At 38.7% G+C, this 17,029-nt stretch overlaps 1 protein-coding gene across 1 annotated transcript in view; it reads right to left on the bottom strand.

Annotated features, from left to right (window-relative positions):
- SLC38A9 (solute carrier family 38 member 9) overlaps positions 1–16,488 on the bottom strand; it is a 44,901-nt gene extending 28,413 nt beyond the window's left edge. Inside the window, exons 1-8 of the mRNA XM_070935882.1 lie at positions 16,446–16,488; positions 11,032–11,130; positions 9,334–9,475; positions 4,709–4,841; positions 3,989–4,110; positions 3,790–3,853; positions 3,576–3,669; positions 1,532–1,702 (exon numbers count right to left, since the gene is read on the bottom strand). Coding sequence (XP_070791983.1) covers positions 1,532–1,702; positions 3,576–3,669; positions 3,790–3,853; positions 3,989–4,110; positions 4,709–4,841; positions 9,334–9,437 — 688 coding nt within the window. The 5' untranslated portion in view covers positions 9,438–9,475; positions 11,032–11,130; positions 16,446–16,488. The remainder of the gene's footprint in view (positions 1–1,531; positions 1,703–3,575; positions 3,670–3,789; positions 3,854–3,988; positions 4,111–4,708; positions 4,842–9,333; positions 9,476–11,031; positions 11,131–16,445) is intronic.
- Between the last annotated feature and the right edge of the window lie 541 nt (positions 16,489–17,029).

The raw sequence follows: 17,029 nt of genomic DNA, 5'->3' as shown, positions 1-17,029 counted from the left end.
AATACATTTTGGTACATGTGGCAATATATAAGTCAATTTAAATGTTCCTGTTGTGATGGGTAATGTCTTTGTGTCATTACCCAAAAAACCTCCCTTTTATCCAATTTTGAGTAATTATCCAGGCTTGGGAAGCACTGTATTAATAAAATAAAATTATCTACTTGACAGCAAATTATTTCTAATTGTAATAGGCTTATTGCAACCAACTACTACTTACTTCCAAGTAAATGTGTGTAAGGCCAGAAAACAATAGTAGGATACATGATATGATTAGAAAAGTAAGGTAATCCACTCAAATCATGAGTAAATATTTAAGCTCAAAAAGTAGCTGTAAAATGAAGAACGTGCTTGTATGCAAAATATTTAACTCAGTACTAGGATGTCAAGATGCAAGAGGCTTTTCCTGGAATAGCTGTTAATTCAGGCCACCACCCGCACACACAAAAATACTGTTATTTCTGTTAATTTAAGAGTTAGTTAAGAAATTACTTGGTGTCAACTCTGTGATTTATAAAAAAAAACCCTAAAGAAATGTATACATACATTGGGCCTTCAGTTACAGGTAATGCTCAACCTGTTTAGTTTGTTTAGTGACCAAAGTTACAACAGCAATAAAAAAGTGACTTATGACCATTTTTCACAGTTATGACCATTGAAACTTCCTCATGGTCACGTGATTTACTGTACATTCATATTTATGATGGTTGCAGTGTTCCCGGGATCATGTGATCATCCCTTGCAATCTTCTGGCAAGCAAAGTCAATAGGGAAGCCAGATTCACTTAAATCTGTTACTCATGTTACTAATTTAACAACTGCAGTGATTCCCTTAACAAATGTGGCAAGAAAAGTCGTAAAATGGGGCAAAAACTCACTTAACAAATTTTTCATTTAGCAACATAAATTCTGGGCTCAATTGTGGTCCTAAGTCGAGGACTACTTAGGAGAGTTTGGAAAAAGAATTGTACATCTAGTTTTAGATTCAACAACCAACCACATTTTTCAATGTTAAAGGACAAAGTTTAGAAGCATGTCAAATGAAGGACAGCAGTTTCTTAGAATCTATCAGATCTACTGTTCTCTCAACTTGGCACTGGAATGTGACGGTAGGAAAGAATTCTTGCTCTGAAGTCTGCAGACATATATTTCCTGTCATATTGGAGCTAATGGGAAGAAAATGGTGAAAGAACAGTGTCTATGAAAGAATTGCTTCAGAATCTCTTCTATCATGACTTTCGACCCTTCATCCTCTTTCTCCTTGGTCTCTGAAGTTCTATAATTTTAAAATCTATTACCTTGATGACTTCATTTTTATGCCCAAGGAAAGGTAACAATATATATTCTTATATTAGAAGAGATTTTTATCTTTTCTAAAATCCCTATGCATATGTGCATTTATTTAAATTACATGTTTTATTTAATATTTAGAGAAGCTGACTTTTTTTTTTTGAACTAATGCAATCCGAAGGGTCCCCTTCTATCTATTTATTGACCCCTTGTATCTATTTATTAACAGAAAAATGTATACTTACTATAAATACACTTTCCAGTATTGAAAAGGAAATTAGTCATTAGCACCCAGTAAACCACCATGGCTCCAATAAGGGACACCAGTGAAAATAAAAGGCTAGACCATTGACCAAAAGATCCAAAGTAATATTTACAAACATCTGGGAATTCCCAAGTTGAGGTATCTACTGAAGCTGAAAAGAAGAAAAACAAGATACTGATTTAATTCTGTGCTAATTGTTTTAAGGTCTTCTAAAATGTATCTAAACATTCTAGATACCAATTTGAATTAATGCTGGTATTACAAAGAAAGTTTGATTCCCAGCAGGCTGATGACAGGCTTAAAACAAAAGGGACACTGCTATTATTATGATTATTTGTATAAAGCAGGGGTGTCAAACTGGCGGCCGGCGGGCCTTGTCACCTCATGCCTGGATTATTGTAATGCTCTCTACATGGGGCTCCCCTTGAGAAGCACCCGAAGGCTCCAACTGGTCTAGAATGCGGCCGCGCGGGTGGTGATGGGAGCAATGTGGCGCTCTCATGTAACCCCCCTCCTGCGCGAGCTGCACTGGCTCCCAGTGGTCTTCCGGGTGCGCTTCAAGGTTTTGGTTACTATCTTTAGAGCGCTCCATGGCTCAGGACCAGGGTACTTACGAGACCACCTCCTGCCACCAATAGCCTCTCACCGACCAGTTCGCTCCCATAGAGAGGGACTCCTCAGGGTGCCGTCGGCCAAACAATGTTGACTGACGGCCCCCAGGGGGAGAGCCTTTTCTGTGGGGGCACCTACCATCTGGAACGGGCTTCCCCCGGAGTTACAAAACATCCAAGACTTACACATATTCCGCCGTGCCCTGAAAACATTTCTATTCCAACAAGCTGGTCTGGCCTAACTCTCCCTTTTTAATTGGCTTTTAAACTGGCTTTTAAACTGGGTTTTAAACCTCTTTAGATAAATTTGAATGTTTTTAATCTTTGAGCCTAAATTACTTAATCTGTTTCTTAATAGTTTTTAACTTCTATATGTATTTGTATTTATTATGGCTGTTCACCGCCCTGAGTCCTTCAGGAGTAGGGTGGTATACAAATATGAAAAATAAATAAATAAATAAATAAATAAATAAATAAATAAATAAATATGCAGGCCACACCCATCCCAGCTCTGCAAATGGGAAAAATGTCACAAAACATCCTATGACAGCAACGTGATGCCACGAGTTTGACACCCATGGTATAAAGTAAAGCACAAACTGAAAGAAATATACAGTATATTTCTATACTGTATATTACATACAGTTATATACAGTATGTGTTTGTGTGTGTATTTGTAGATACATTTGTAGAGTTGAGAACCATTAAATAGTTGACTTGTATCTCTCTCTCTCTCTCTCTCTCTCTCTCTCTCTCTCTCTCTCTCTCTCTCTCTCTCTCTCATATGATCATTTAGAGAAGCTAAAGCTTTTCTGAACTAATGCAATCCCAAGGGTCCCTTGTATCTATTTATTAACTAGAAATATTCTGTCCCACATGCAAGCAATTAAAAGAAAAATGTATACTTACTATAAATATTTCCAGTATTGAAAAGAAAATTAGTCATTAGCACCCAGTAAACCTCCATGGCTCCAATAAGGGACACCAGTGAAAATAAAAGGCTAGACCACCAAAACTTCAGCTTCTCTAAATGTTAAATCAATCATGTAATTTATATAGATAGGAATCCAGTCAACTATTTGATGGCTCTCCAATCTACAAATGTACATAAGAGACCAATTTACATTTGGAGTTGTACATCCTGCCAAATTTGAGATAGTCAAATTATATAATCTGATAAAATCAGAAAGATTTAGGAGTTGCTCATTAAGAACTTCAGGAACATTTCACTTATTATTGGGAACTTATGAACTTTGTTCATTGCTACTTTCCTTTTCATATATTACCTTAGGAAAGCCCTGTGTATTCTAGACTACGTAGACGAGAAAGTAGTCTTGTGATCATTAAAACTGCATATCTTTGAATCATGTTCTTAAGTGCAGACCCACACATATTTTAATGTGGAATACTTACGTATCATTGACCTGGATTTCACAACTCTGTAGCAACAATAAAGAGTCAATATTCCCATCAGCGGAATAATACAGATTCCAGTAGTAAATCCAGCCTGTTTGAAAATTAAACATTTACTAAATGCTTATGCAAATTGTGGCATTAATGCAAACTTTCATGCTAAAATTTAGCAGGCAAAATTTGTCCTTAACATAGACACACAAAATTGTGTTACCTGTTTTATTCCCCAGGGAATACTTAATATAGATGTACCCATCATTGTATTCCAGATCATGAATCTAAATCAGGGGGAAAACACAAAGAACAAACCATGAGAAAATTTGCAACAAATGTGAGGCTAATTCCAATATTCAGACTGTATTTCAAAATAGAATACTTTAGATAAATAAATGGAAGCAGAACACTTCACATACATTGTGACTATACTGGAATTTTTGCCAGAACCATCAGTAGAGCCATCAATTTTGCAAGCGGTTCCCAAAGGACTATACACATAGATTTCTTCTGGAGCAGGAAGGACATGATCAGGGGCCACCTAACAAAAGAGAGGAACCCATAGGATTAGTTCAGGCTAAACCTTTAACATTTCAATATCTTTTGCATTGTTTTGCTTCACAAGTCTAGATATGGGAAATTTGGTTACAGTCATTCTGACAATGTTCAGACCTAATGCTACTTCTTTTGACTCATATAAAGTACTCCATACAGGCTCCGATTAAATCCTGTTTTCGCTTTTGTTTGACACAGAAATTGGTCTGTTCAAATTAACCAACTTTACTTTTAAAGGATTTGCTCTGCCTTGAAATCGGCTTCTCAGACGTTGCTACTAATGAAATAGGAAATAATTTATAAAGTCACCACTAGTAATTTTATGCAGAGAAATATGCAGATCCTCATACATCTACTTTATGTATAATCCAATTTTTGACAAACACAATCAGACATTACATCTTTCTTTCCAATATACAAATTGATTTAAAAAAAAAAACAAGATGAAAGGACCACTCTCAGGTCATGCAGAAAAATCAATCAGATTATGTCTGCTAGAGTATTCCTAGTAGAGATTAAGTAATTGAGAAAACATCCAAGACTGTCATGGCTTTTCTAGCTAATATAGTTCAACTTTCATTCACCAGTGCTCTGTCAGAAGGCGAAGTGAGTCTGTTGTAATAGTGAATCCGCTTGTTCATTGCTGAAGCTTCATCTGTTACTCTCTGTGTATCATCGTTCACCCTGACAATATTTGTTGGTTCTACATGGAATGGCCTAAAAGAAAAACAAAAGTTGAGTACTGCATAAGTCAGTATTAATAAGGGGTCAGTCTGTCACTACAAATTGTAACAAATAGCTATTCTAAAAATAATTTTTATGCATGTATAACTTTAAAATGACAAGCACATTAATTTACTAAAGTTCATTATATTTTTTTTAAAAAAGCATCACATAAACGTCAATCACATAAAGGTCCATAGAGAATTATTTTAGAAGGTTCAGATGTTATTTGTGTAAGCTTTCTCGTGTACAGTTGTCAGGCAAGGCACACTGTCTTTTTTTCATGATCTTAAAATCCAATAGCCTCATTCCAAAATTTAATGAAGATCTCTGCAAAATGCTACAGTTACACCAGGGGTGTCAAACTCGCGGCCTGCGGGCCGGACGCATCACACACTGGCCACACCCACTCCTGGTTTAGTGAAGGGGGAAAAAGTTGTGATATGTCATGTGACAACAACATGACGCCATGAGTTTGACACCCCTGCATTGCACTGTCAGGATTTACCACCATAGTAGTATTGACACAATGCACTGAGTCCCAAACCAGGCTAATGTTTCTCAACTGTGGCAATTTGAAGATGTGCAGACTTAAACTCCCAGAATTCTAAGAGATGAGCACATATGTTCAAGCTGCCAAGACTGAGAAACACTGAATCAGGCAATCATTTTTATAAATGGATCCCACATGGTTAGAAGATGAGTGTGAATACAGAAAATTCAGTTACTCATGTCAAATAACTATGAGCAAATAAATCATACAAGCCAAAGAACCTTGTAAAGTTGGACTCTCATATAATGTTATATTTTTTGGCAGTCTAATTAAAAAGGAATAGCCTTCGCAATGGCTCTGGATTATTTGTGTGAATCTACACATCGTCTGTTATGACAGAACAAGAGCAAAATAAAAATGACACTTATATGTTAGCCAAAGAACATATTGTTCAGTATCTCTCTGGCTGACCAAAATACCAATAAAGTTATCCCTGGAATCACAAATTATATACATAAATGGTCTGTGTTTGAGGAAATGGAAGAATCTATGTTAGCATTTTGAACATGATGGATTAAATGTCATCCTAGAAATATTTTCTTTAAATTCTTCCAATATAAGATAATGCAAAATGTTTATCCCAAACAGCCTTATACAGTTTACCACTGATCTCATGGCACAGCCTCTCCAAGTAGGCCTCACTTTACAAATGCAAGAACAATCATGCCTAAAATGATGTCAGCTGAGACACAGATTTCCTAGAAGATTGCCAACTCCAGCATACCCTCAAGATTCTTGTGTTTCTCTTCCGTAATGTTTTAGAGTTATTCACACCTGTGAATGTGCACAGCTGAAGCATAGAGTGACGTCAAAGCCCTCCTATACTGTTTGGCTTGCAAATGGTGTTTTGTGCATTTGCAAATCATCCTCTGATGTTGTAGCAATGATTCAAGAAATATACACTGCAAACTTGCACTTAATTTGGCTATAAAACAAATTTCAGTGCTTCAGATGCCTTGGATTTCCATAACTTCCTACTGATAAAAGCTGAGTAAGTTTTTAAGAAAAACACATCTTCCTTGTGTATGCAGAAAATTAGATGACTTTGAAACAAAAGTATGTGTAATCAACTTCTAAGAGGATAGCTATAATGCTGACTTCCTTAAATTATATTTTCATATAGAAAGTCTTTGGAAACTACAGTCTCAAGTCCTTAGACAGCCCCGATTTTGAGGAAGGCAGCAATTCTCTGGTTCTCCTGCCACAACTACTGTGTCACAAAAAACACATAAATCATGGTTTGGAAGACTTACAGTGGCTGGCTTCATTCAGCCCAAAGCAAATCTATCACATTGTGGTTTAGCATATTGCATGAAAGTTTAGTGAAATGTAAAATAGGACATCACCAAATTTAGGATAAGACCCAAAATTCCAGAGATCTGTAGTATGATTGTTTTTGTTTGACCCTGAGCAATCTTTACATATGTAGACTTACCTTCCTATTCATTCTAGAGTAAGCCCTGTCAATGAGTATATTTCTGCAGTGTTTACCTACTCTCTATTTGCTCTGCCCTTATGGAAAAATAACCAACTAGTATAGTGTATTATAGAAAACTGTCAGAAAAATTTAGAAACATAGTTACAATTCCCTTCCATTCTTAAAAAGTTCTCCTTTCTACAATTACTACAAAAATATAGGCATGTTCTCCAATTTGGCCGCCAAGACCTTTGTCTCCTACATCAAAAGCCCATCTTCAGTATACCCCTGATATATTCACACAGCATGCTAAACTATAGTTTCCTTAATAATGTTTTTGTTATTAACGACAATGGACTAAGTTCATACCCTATGTTAAACTGTGAAGCCATGGTTTACTAAATAAATTGGATTCACATATTGTTTTAGTCCACAAGCAAGCAAATCACATCATGATTTACTGTGTTGCATAAATTTAAGTCATGACATACAAATGTAAAGGTTTTAGACCCTTGTGTTGTCATTTGTCACATAATGAGCTTTTGTGCATTTAAACACTCCCTATAGGGAAGATGGTCTAAGGCAGGGCTGTCAAATTCCCAGCCCATAGGCCGGATGTGCGCTGCCCACACCCATGCCCGGTTTAGCAAGGGGGGAAAAGTTCAGATACATCACGTGATGCTACCGTGACGATGTGAGTTGGACGCCCCTGGTCTAAGGTGATCAGGACCTTGCAGATTAATATGAAACCTTAAACCACTATTATTGAACAAATCGACCCAGTATTCTCATTCAAGGCACGAAGGATGAACCTCAAATTATCCTGCTTCGGATACATTATCTGATGACCCAGCTCTCTGGAGAAAGCTCAAAGCTGGGAGAGATGGAAGGACAGAGAAAACAATGGCAGCAAAATAGATAGACTTAGTTACAGTGGTAATGGATGCACCATTAGAAGACCTGAAAGGCCAAGCTAAGGATAAATCGCCAAGTAGAACAACAATCTAGGTTATTGCTAGAAGTCAAAAATGGCTTGATGGCACATAATCATAAGGACGAAGAAAATTGGTGGTCCTAATAATTTTTCAAACTATAATTAGGGTTTCCATAAATTTTTAACAATGATATAAAATCATGAGATCAGATATTATAATGATGAAGTTGTAAAATATAGTTCAGCTCTAGATCTCTCAGATATTTAAGTGTAGGCACTAACAAGATTTTTTTAAATCAAGTTTTTACTTTTTCTGACTTCCCATTCAATAATCACAGTATTTTTTTTCATTTAATTAAGAACTCTAGCATTCTTTTTATTTATTCAATTTATATACTCACATACGTGATCTAGGGAGCCAGAAATAAAATACATAATAAAAAAACACATAGCAGCTGGACATCATCAAACAATTATCAACATAGCCAGGGGATGACTATTTACAATTTATGGCCACACACATCCTAGAAATAAGCCAAGCTCCAGGCAGTCATTCTTAGTCTATAACAGTTCCACAGAACTAACTATATTTAAATATAGCTATTTAAACCAGAATCCTTTTTCTCAAACTAGGCTGCTCTTCTGAAAAATGCTGGGAGTGCAACACATGTTGCACTCAGTGCGCAGGTGTCATTAAGCTATAATGTGGTTTGTTTGGTTTATGACTTAACTGTTTTATGAAGTAGCTATTGTGGTTAGTAAATTTTACAGGTAAACATTACATATAAACTCAGGTATTGGCTGCGTCTGCACAATATACTAGGAAATTGTTACAACAGCAAAAACCCATATTGTACTCCCTTCCTGCATATTACTGTATTCTCCAATCAAGATGTTAGGTTTACCATATTAATTGAACTCTAGCTATTTCTTAGATTCATTTAATACACGTTATATCTTAGGACAGTGGAGTGTACAGTATCTAGGTTAAATGAGTTGACTATAGTGGCTATTTGCTGTATCAATGAGACAGAAAGCTCAGATTGCATTTAACTTCAATTAGAGATCACAGTCTGCCTTACAAGCATAGTAAATGGGATTTATTTAACAAATTGTTTTTAAAACCCTGGCTCAAGTTGAACAGGGAACCCAGTCACTCACTGAGTATGCATAATGCAATAGGCTAAAATATGGTTTGACAATGTAATCCTAGAAAATTAGCCACTAGAAGACAAATAATATAGACCTAAGTGCGGTTTGTTTGTGTGAAGTCAGACACTTAGGGCTAATTTAGTAAACTCATCACACCGCTTGAAAGTTGGAAGCAACAATTAATGGTTGTATTGTATTTTACATTCAGCAGATACCCAGATAGAACAGATAGTTGCTACCCTATACTGTATAAGGTATCACCATGCACTTAAATTAAGATATAATGAAGGAACATAAAATGAAATAAATAACATTAAGATGAAGATACTATATAACCAGATTTTTTTTTAAAAAAGATGAATACTGCTAAACCCCCGCCCCCATCTATCCATATTACTATTGAAACCTATAATTAAACATTTCTTTTCACCTTTTGCTTTTCAGATCTTCTGGATTGAACTGAATATTAAGGACTCCGAGATCATTTTCATCACCTCCCACAGGAATTAGAAGAGGAGTAGCATCTTCCTCCATTAGAGAAGAATGTTTTGCCCTTACTATGTTGCTGTAACCTTAAAAATGAAATGGATATATTGTTAGAAGGGATTGTCTTTCCATTTCTATAAAGTTTCCTCATACAATGAAATAAAATTGTAGAATTAAATTTTCCCTGAAAACACTCATGTATATATGACTTTAATAAAAAGGGGCTGTTTCCCTAATCGTATACTCAGAAATGAGACAGAACTTTTTATTGTAAGTTTTTTATAAATGCACCGTATAGCTGAATTCTAGCACAGAGATAACTTTTAATAGCATTTTTTTTAAAAAAAAGGCTAAGATGGTTGGATTCATAAATGTGCCTTTAATAAAACACTGGGCAAGTTTGTACAACCCACTAAAACCATAATGGCTGGATTCACAGCACATACTAAAATGAAACCAAGCTAACCATTTTATAACTTAGCACAAGATGCAAATCTGTGGTCAACTTGAGTAGACCGAAGAGGCAATACTATTACTTTTCTTACTCCAAGGTTAAGATAGAGCTTGACTGGGTTTACAATAGTGTTTTCGAAACCTGGCAACTTTAAGATGTATGGACTTCAACTCCCAGAATTCCCCAGTCAATATGCTGGAAATGGAAGAATTTTAAAATTGCCAGGTTTGCAAAACACTAGTTTATAGCAAGCCTAAGTGGTTCCTCAGTGGTCTGAGTGAAGTTCAAAAATTGCAAGGTATCAGTGAGGCAAGAACTTCTGGAAATCAGAAAATGACCACACATGGGTTCGGCAGAATTACTGCGTTTCCAAAAACCAACACCAGTTTTATTCTGTTTTCAATCACAGTGGAAGATTGGTGGTTGTGGTGTGTGTGTAGGGGGGCGGGGGGGGGGGGTGTTTAATTCTCCAAACCACTCAACATTATTTGATTGTACAGAATCTGCTGCTGGCTCCAAAATGGCAAAGAATCTTGTATACAAGCTGCAGAGATACATTACAGGGAAATACTATTGAAAACCTCTAGTGCTGTTGGCTGTACAGGTAGTCCTTGACTTACAACAGGTCATTTAGTGTTCTGTTCAAAGTTATAACGGCACTGAAAAATGTGACTTATGACCGTTTTTCACAGTTACGACCTTTGCAGCATCCCCATGATCATGTGATCAAAATTCAAATGCTTGGCAAATGGTTCATATTTATGACTGTTGCTGTGTCCCAGGGTCGTGTGATCCCCTTTTATGACCTCCTGACAAGCAAAGTCAATGGGGAAGCCAGATTCACTTAGCAACCGGGTTACTAACTTATCAACTACAGTGATTCACTTAACAACTGTGGAAAGAAAGGTCGTAAAATGGGGCAAAACTCACTTAACAACAAATTTTGGGTTCAATTGTGGACGTAAGTCGAGGACTACCTGTATATGCATATTAATTATTGATATTGTACAAGACACTGATAACATTGTTAGACTAGCAGGGAAATGATTTTAAACAATATAGAAATGCATTCTTAATATGAATTCTCGTTACTTTAAGCATTCAGTGGGACAAATGTCTCTCTATATTGCAATTCAAGCAGTCGGAAATCAACTCTATCACTTTTTAATGAGAAAACATTATACTTACTATTAAAAGAGTTGAAATATAAACAGTTTTTAAAAGAGAAGTGGCAGGCTATAAATGAACGTTCGTATTCCAGAACAGAAAGGACACAGCATATTTTAACTGGAATAAAAAACAACAATACATAAATCAAATGCTTAAGTTAAGAGGAAAAAGCAAGTCATAGGAATCAAAAAGTAACTATAAAAACTGGGGTTGACTTGGTCTCGGGAAAAGTTACCCTGACTTTATTGAGCACTTTTTTAAACTGGAGAAATTATATGCATGTTTATACAAAAAGGATAAAATAGGATTTACTAGATCTAGGCTAGAGAAATCTAGTTAGCGATTAGAGTTAAAGTTTTTTGTATCTTTGTACTGCCATCTACTATATAGGTCTTCTGAACATTCACAAGTAAAATTTAGTAACTCTAAGAAAAATTACTGCTTGGTTCAACACTAACGTGTACACGCAGTTTGAATTTATAGAGCCGTGATGGCAAACCTATGGCACATGTGCCACAGGTGGCACGTGGAGCCATATCAGTGGGCACGTGAGCGTTGCCCTAGCTCAGTTCCGGTGCACACATCTGATTTTCAGGCCTTCTGGGCCCACCGGAAGTTGGCAAACTGGCTGTTTCTGGCCTCTGGAGGGCCTCTGGGGGGTGGGGAAGGTCTGTTTTCGCCCTCCCCAGGCTCCTAAAAAGCCTCTGGAGCCTGAGGAAGGCAAAAAACAGGACTTTTGGTTCCACCAGATGTCAGCAAATGGGCCATTTCTGGCCTCTGGAGGCTTTTTTGGAGCCTGGGGAGGAAGAAAAATGGGCCCACTGTGCCATCACGTGCCAAAAGTGGGGGGAGCGTGGGGGGAGTGTCACTTGTGCATGCACGGGGGGGCGCACTGAATTACGGGTATGGGCACACATGCACACGATCCCCCCATGCTCCCCCCGCTTTTGGCACATGCCGGCAAAAAGGTTACCCATCACTGTTATAGAGGATCTCTCTTTTTTTGTACAAAATTACATTTATAACTTCCTAAATCAAACATGCCAAACTTCTGGTCCTTCAGGGTAAGGAACGGCACACAGCCATTATGTGAACTTCTCTGTCCATTCAAGGCAAAGTTGAATGTATCAAGAAACAGATATGCATCTTACACTACTGCTTCTTGCACATTTCCTAAAATGGACAGGTGGATGTTCCAGTGCAACTTTGCTGGGTAGAAGGGACTGGCTGATGAGTATTCAACTTTTAAACACAAGGGTATTTTTTTTCATCCTTTTTGCAACACACAAGCATGGAGAGGTGTGTCAAAAAAAAAATTCCTTGAAGCTTGGGATCATACTGATGGACAGCAAAGAAAACCTGGTTTTCCGTTCCACAGGCTGGAGGTTATTTTTACATAAAGTTTCAGCTTTTGCTTGAGGCACATTTAAGCATGATGATTCCAGAATTTTGAGTCTCTGTTATTTAAATCACCTTCAAGTGATTGAAGCCATCTGAAGAAATCCTCCTTTCAATTATCCAACCATTTTTTTTGCCTTGGCCCTTCGTGTCCAAAGTTCCAATACATAGTGTGTTGGAGACTCTAAAATCCTAAGAAAAGCTAAGAAAGCTTTATATATTTGCCATTAGGAAAATCTGTACTGAAATGCTGGTCTCATCTAGACTTGGTTTTGTATAATGTTCCCTCCAGGGGAATGCTTCTAAATCCATATTTCTCAAACTTGGCAACTGTAAGATGTGTGGACTTTAACCCCCAGAATTCCCCAGCCAGCCATAGGGATGGGAATTAAAGTCCACATACCTTAAAGTTGTCAAGTTTGAGAAACACTGTTCTAAATCACTTTACTTCAACTCACCTGAAAGCCTAGGCTTCCTTCTGTACAAATTGCAGACACTTCATACAGTAGTGTGGCATCACTACAGTGGTGCGGTGGCTTACAACACAATACATACAAACTTAGGGGATGTTTGTTTTCTCTCAAAACAATGTCTTGGTAGCACTGCACTAGTGAGTACAATTCCATTCCTCTCAATATGGCTGGAAAGGTTGGGTCAGAAACCCATCACCTGGGATTTGGTCCAGTTTGAACATTTTTTACATTTGCCTATACAGACATGCATGTCATCACAGTTCTTCACTGCCATAAAATCACTTCTAAATCAGAATGCACCCTCTTGCTATCATCTGATGGATCAAGTCTGATCAATGACCAGGAAGAACTGAAAAAACATGACCTGAACACTTGTCAATTGTCTATTTACTCAATAGAGTGTCCACAGTTTATCATGATGTCACACAGCGGATTCCTTAGCTGCCAGTCTTAGATACCAAAGGCCTGCCTTTCTTTACTGAAGAGATCAGGAAAGCAATTTTTGCAGAAGAGCTCAAATAAAACAACAAGACAGAATCTACCAAGCCTTAAATCCAAATACCTTGCAGGCATCCCAAGACATGTTGGAAGACTTTTGGTTCGCAAAAGAGACGCCTTATGACTTCCCTGATACTCTCACTGTGGCTCACTATAAAATAAGGGAAGCAAATCAGACTGCAGAAATTTCAGAGGTATCTCACTATCCATATCCACTCTGCTATCCATCAGAGGCAAAATCTTTGCTGGCATTCTCCTGAACAGACTTGCCCCTGTCTCAGAAAGGAATGTCCCAGGGGCAGAGTGTGGCTTTCATCCAGAATGGAGTACAGCAGACATGCTATCTATTGTGAGGCAAATCCAGCAGAAGTACATCAAGCAGAACAAGCCTCTTTACTCTGACTTTATTGGCCTGATAAAGGCATTTGACACTGTAGACAGGGAGGTTTCCTGGATTATCCTGAGACATTATGAAAATGGAAATTTGTGATGTTCATCCCATTACATGACAGAATGATAGGGCACTTTTTTTACGAAACAGGATTATGTGCTAGCCCCAGTCCTGATTGGATGGCTCTCTTTTTGGCCTTTGCTGGTGAATGCCGCCACAGTCTTTCAAGAAATCTTCTTTGCGGATGACTGTGTGCTCTCGTGTACAAAGACAGCAATCAGATGCTGATATGCTCTTACGCCTGGTATCAGCCTAAATAACACTGAAATACTAAATACCAAACTTGTAGAACCAAAGGTCACTATGAACAACAACCCAGCTGACAAATGTAAACAACTTCAAATACCTGGGAATCATTGGCTCAAACAATGGGTCTTTGAACAAAGAAATTGACTCCAGGATCAGCAAGGCTAACCAGGCACTGGGGCAGCTGTGTACTAGAGTGCTCAACCAACACATCCATATCTCCACAAAGCTAAAACTCTACAAAGCTGTGGTTATCCTATTTTCCTATATCCATATAGGAGGAAAGGAATAATCAAAACAATTGGAGAAATTTCACATGCATGCTCTCTGTTTCATCCTTGGCATTCTTTGGCAGACCTGGAAGTTTTGGATCATGTGGATCCACCAGCACTGAGTCCCTGATTAACAGAAGTCAGATGAGATATGTGGGACATGCCATCGGAATAGATGACTACCATATGTGTCGCCAGTTGCTCTACGGTGTACTAGAATCTGGGAAGAGATCTTGAGTTTGACCACACAAATGGATGGAAACTGATCAATGAGAGATTCAATCAGGAGTGAAATGCTCCCGGTTTGGACCGGATCGCTGATCCGGTAGCGATGGAGGTGGGTGGTTCGGAGAATCGGTAGCAAAAATCCCTGCCCTCCCCCATAACCAGCTGAGCCGTGCAATCATCAGAGGCTTTTTTAAAAAAAATTTTAAAAGCATTTTTTTCTACAACCTCTTTGGCCAAAAAAATACTTTTAAAAGTAAAAAAAAAAAAAAAGCCTCTGATGATCGCAGGGCTCAGCTGGGATCGTCAAAGGCTTTTAAAAGGCTCTGACGATCCCAGCTGAGTTGCCTGATTGGCAGAGGCTTTTAAAAGAAAAAAGCCTCTGCCGATCAGGCAACTCAGCTGGGATCGTCAGAGCCTTTTGAAAACATTTTTTTACAACCTTTTCGCTGAAGAGGTTGTAGAAAAAATGGTTTTAAAAGTTAAAAAAAAAAAGGCCACGCCTACCCAGTCACATTACACCCCCCCACCAAGCCACGCCCACAGAACAGGTAGTAACAAATTTTAGATTTCACCACTGGATTCAATCTAGAAATAAGGAGAAATTTTCTGACAGAACAACCAACCGATGGAACAGCTTGCCTTCAGAAGTTGTGGGAGCTTCATCACTGGAAGCTTTCAAGAAGAGACTGGACTACCATTTGTCAGAAATGGTGTAGGGCCGTGATGGTGAACCTATGGCATGCATGCCAGAGGTGGCACACAGAGCCCTCTCACACGCCATCGCCAGCTGCTCTTCCGGGTTCCATTGCGTGCATGCGCGCCTGTCAGCTGCTTTCTTCCAGGTTCTGGTGCTCAGGTGCACGCCGTCCAGTTTCGGCACTTAGTGCTGAAAAGGTTAACCATCACTGGTGTAGGGTCTCCTGCTTGGGCCGGGTGTGTGTGTGTTGGACTAGAAGACCTACAAGGTCCCTTCCAACAAGGGGCGGGTTTCAAAACCCATCGCTACCGGTTTGCTTGTGGGCGCTCGCACGTGCGTGCAACACTTCTCCGCAGAAGTGTCTGGCTGGGTGGGCAGAGCTTGCCACTGCCGCCGCTACCAGTTCGCCTGATCCAGCAACCCACCACTGCTTCCAACTCTGTTGATCTGTTAAACCCTATCCCACTGTGACACCAGCTGAAGGATCTAGAAACTGCAGCAGCTGAGGAGCCCTGTCCTCTGCCTCCAATGAAGCCTCCAATGGTTTTGAAGCCTCCAATGGTTTTGAAAACAGGCATTGTCAAAAACTGAAAACTGTGAGCAGCATAATAGAATAACACCGACAGTTACTACAACAATGGATTTCCAGTGTTCCAACTCCGGGTCCAGAGATGGACAACACCGTGTCTCCTTTGAACTCGGACTACCATATGATCTAGTAAAAGCACATGAACTAGCACATCTCCTCCTCCTCCAGAATTTGTACTATAGAGGGGCTATCACTGTAAACTAAACTAGCAGCAACCAAGTCGTTTTCAATTCTAGCGACAGCATAGATTTGCTTCATGAAAACTAGCTTCCAATCATCAAATTATGCTATCTTTAATACTACTACTGAGCACAACGCAACACAATTATTCCTAAAGATTCACTTAGTCTCAACTGGAGAATTAAACAGAGCGAACCAATCCTGGTAACCACCGGTGATTTTTAAAAGCTCTTAATTTGGGGCTATGTCCTAGCTATGCTGTTCTCTATATATATAGATATAGATAGATAGATATATAGATAGATAGATAGATAGATACGACGGAGTGACACCCAGAACATTGAATCACATCGATCCAATGCAGACTTATCTGGAAGTGTATGCATTGATTTTTTTTTACCGAGTCTGGAGCTTGATCGTCGCCTCGTTCCGGCATCTCCCAGTCAAACACGAAAACAGGAAGAGCTATTGCTATTGCAAGCACAATGGGTCGCACGCTCAGTCTCCGGCCTTATATTAGCACTTTCGGCACGGAGCTTAACAAATCCTCCACGATTCCCAGAGAAAACACGGGACTTAGAGATAAAAATTAGAGTTGCTCACTCTGCTCTCACTCTCACTCACCAAGTTAAGCGGCTAGCCCTAGAGATAGAAATGGTAAACAACCCATGCCATTTTCTCTTTTACATAGTTAAATGAAAGAGTTCCGTATGCATTGCATAAGAGTTAATGGAGAATTAGGCGTCTGCCGAGACTTAACTTTTAAGAGAGTTTTAACAGTGTTGGAAGATATGAGAAACTCAATATTAAAAGAGCAGGGAAATTCCCCTGAAAGAAATAAGCAGAAACTCAGGCAGAGTTTCAGCATCCACCTTAATCAATGGGCCATTAAGAAGCTGAAGCCACCCTATTTTCCACAACAAAGGAAGGACAAAATTACAGGCGCCTGCAACATCCAAACAGATATGGGACACAGGAAAGAAA

The sequence above is a fragment of the Pituophis catenifer genome, unplaced genomic scaffold (genome assembly GCF_029215685.1).
Source record: "Pituophis catenifer annectens isolate HBS135680 unplaced genomic scaffold, rPitCat1.0.hap2 SCAF_2, whole genome shotgun sequence".
NCBI lineage: Eukaryota > Metazoa > Chordata > Lepidosauria > Squamata > Colubridae > Pituophis > Pituophis catenifer.
This window is presented reverse-complemented; position numbering and strand designations above follow the sequence as displayed.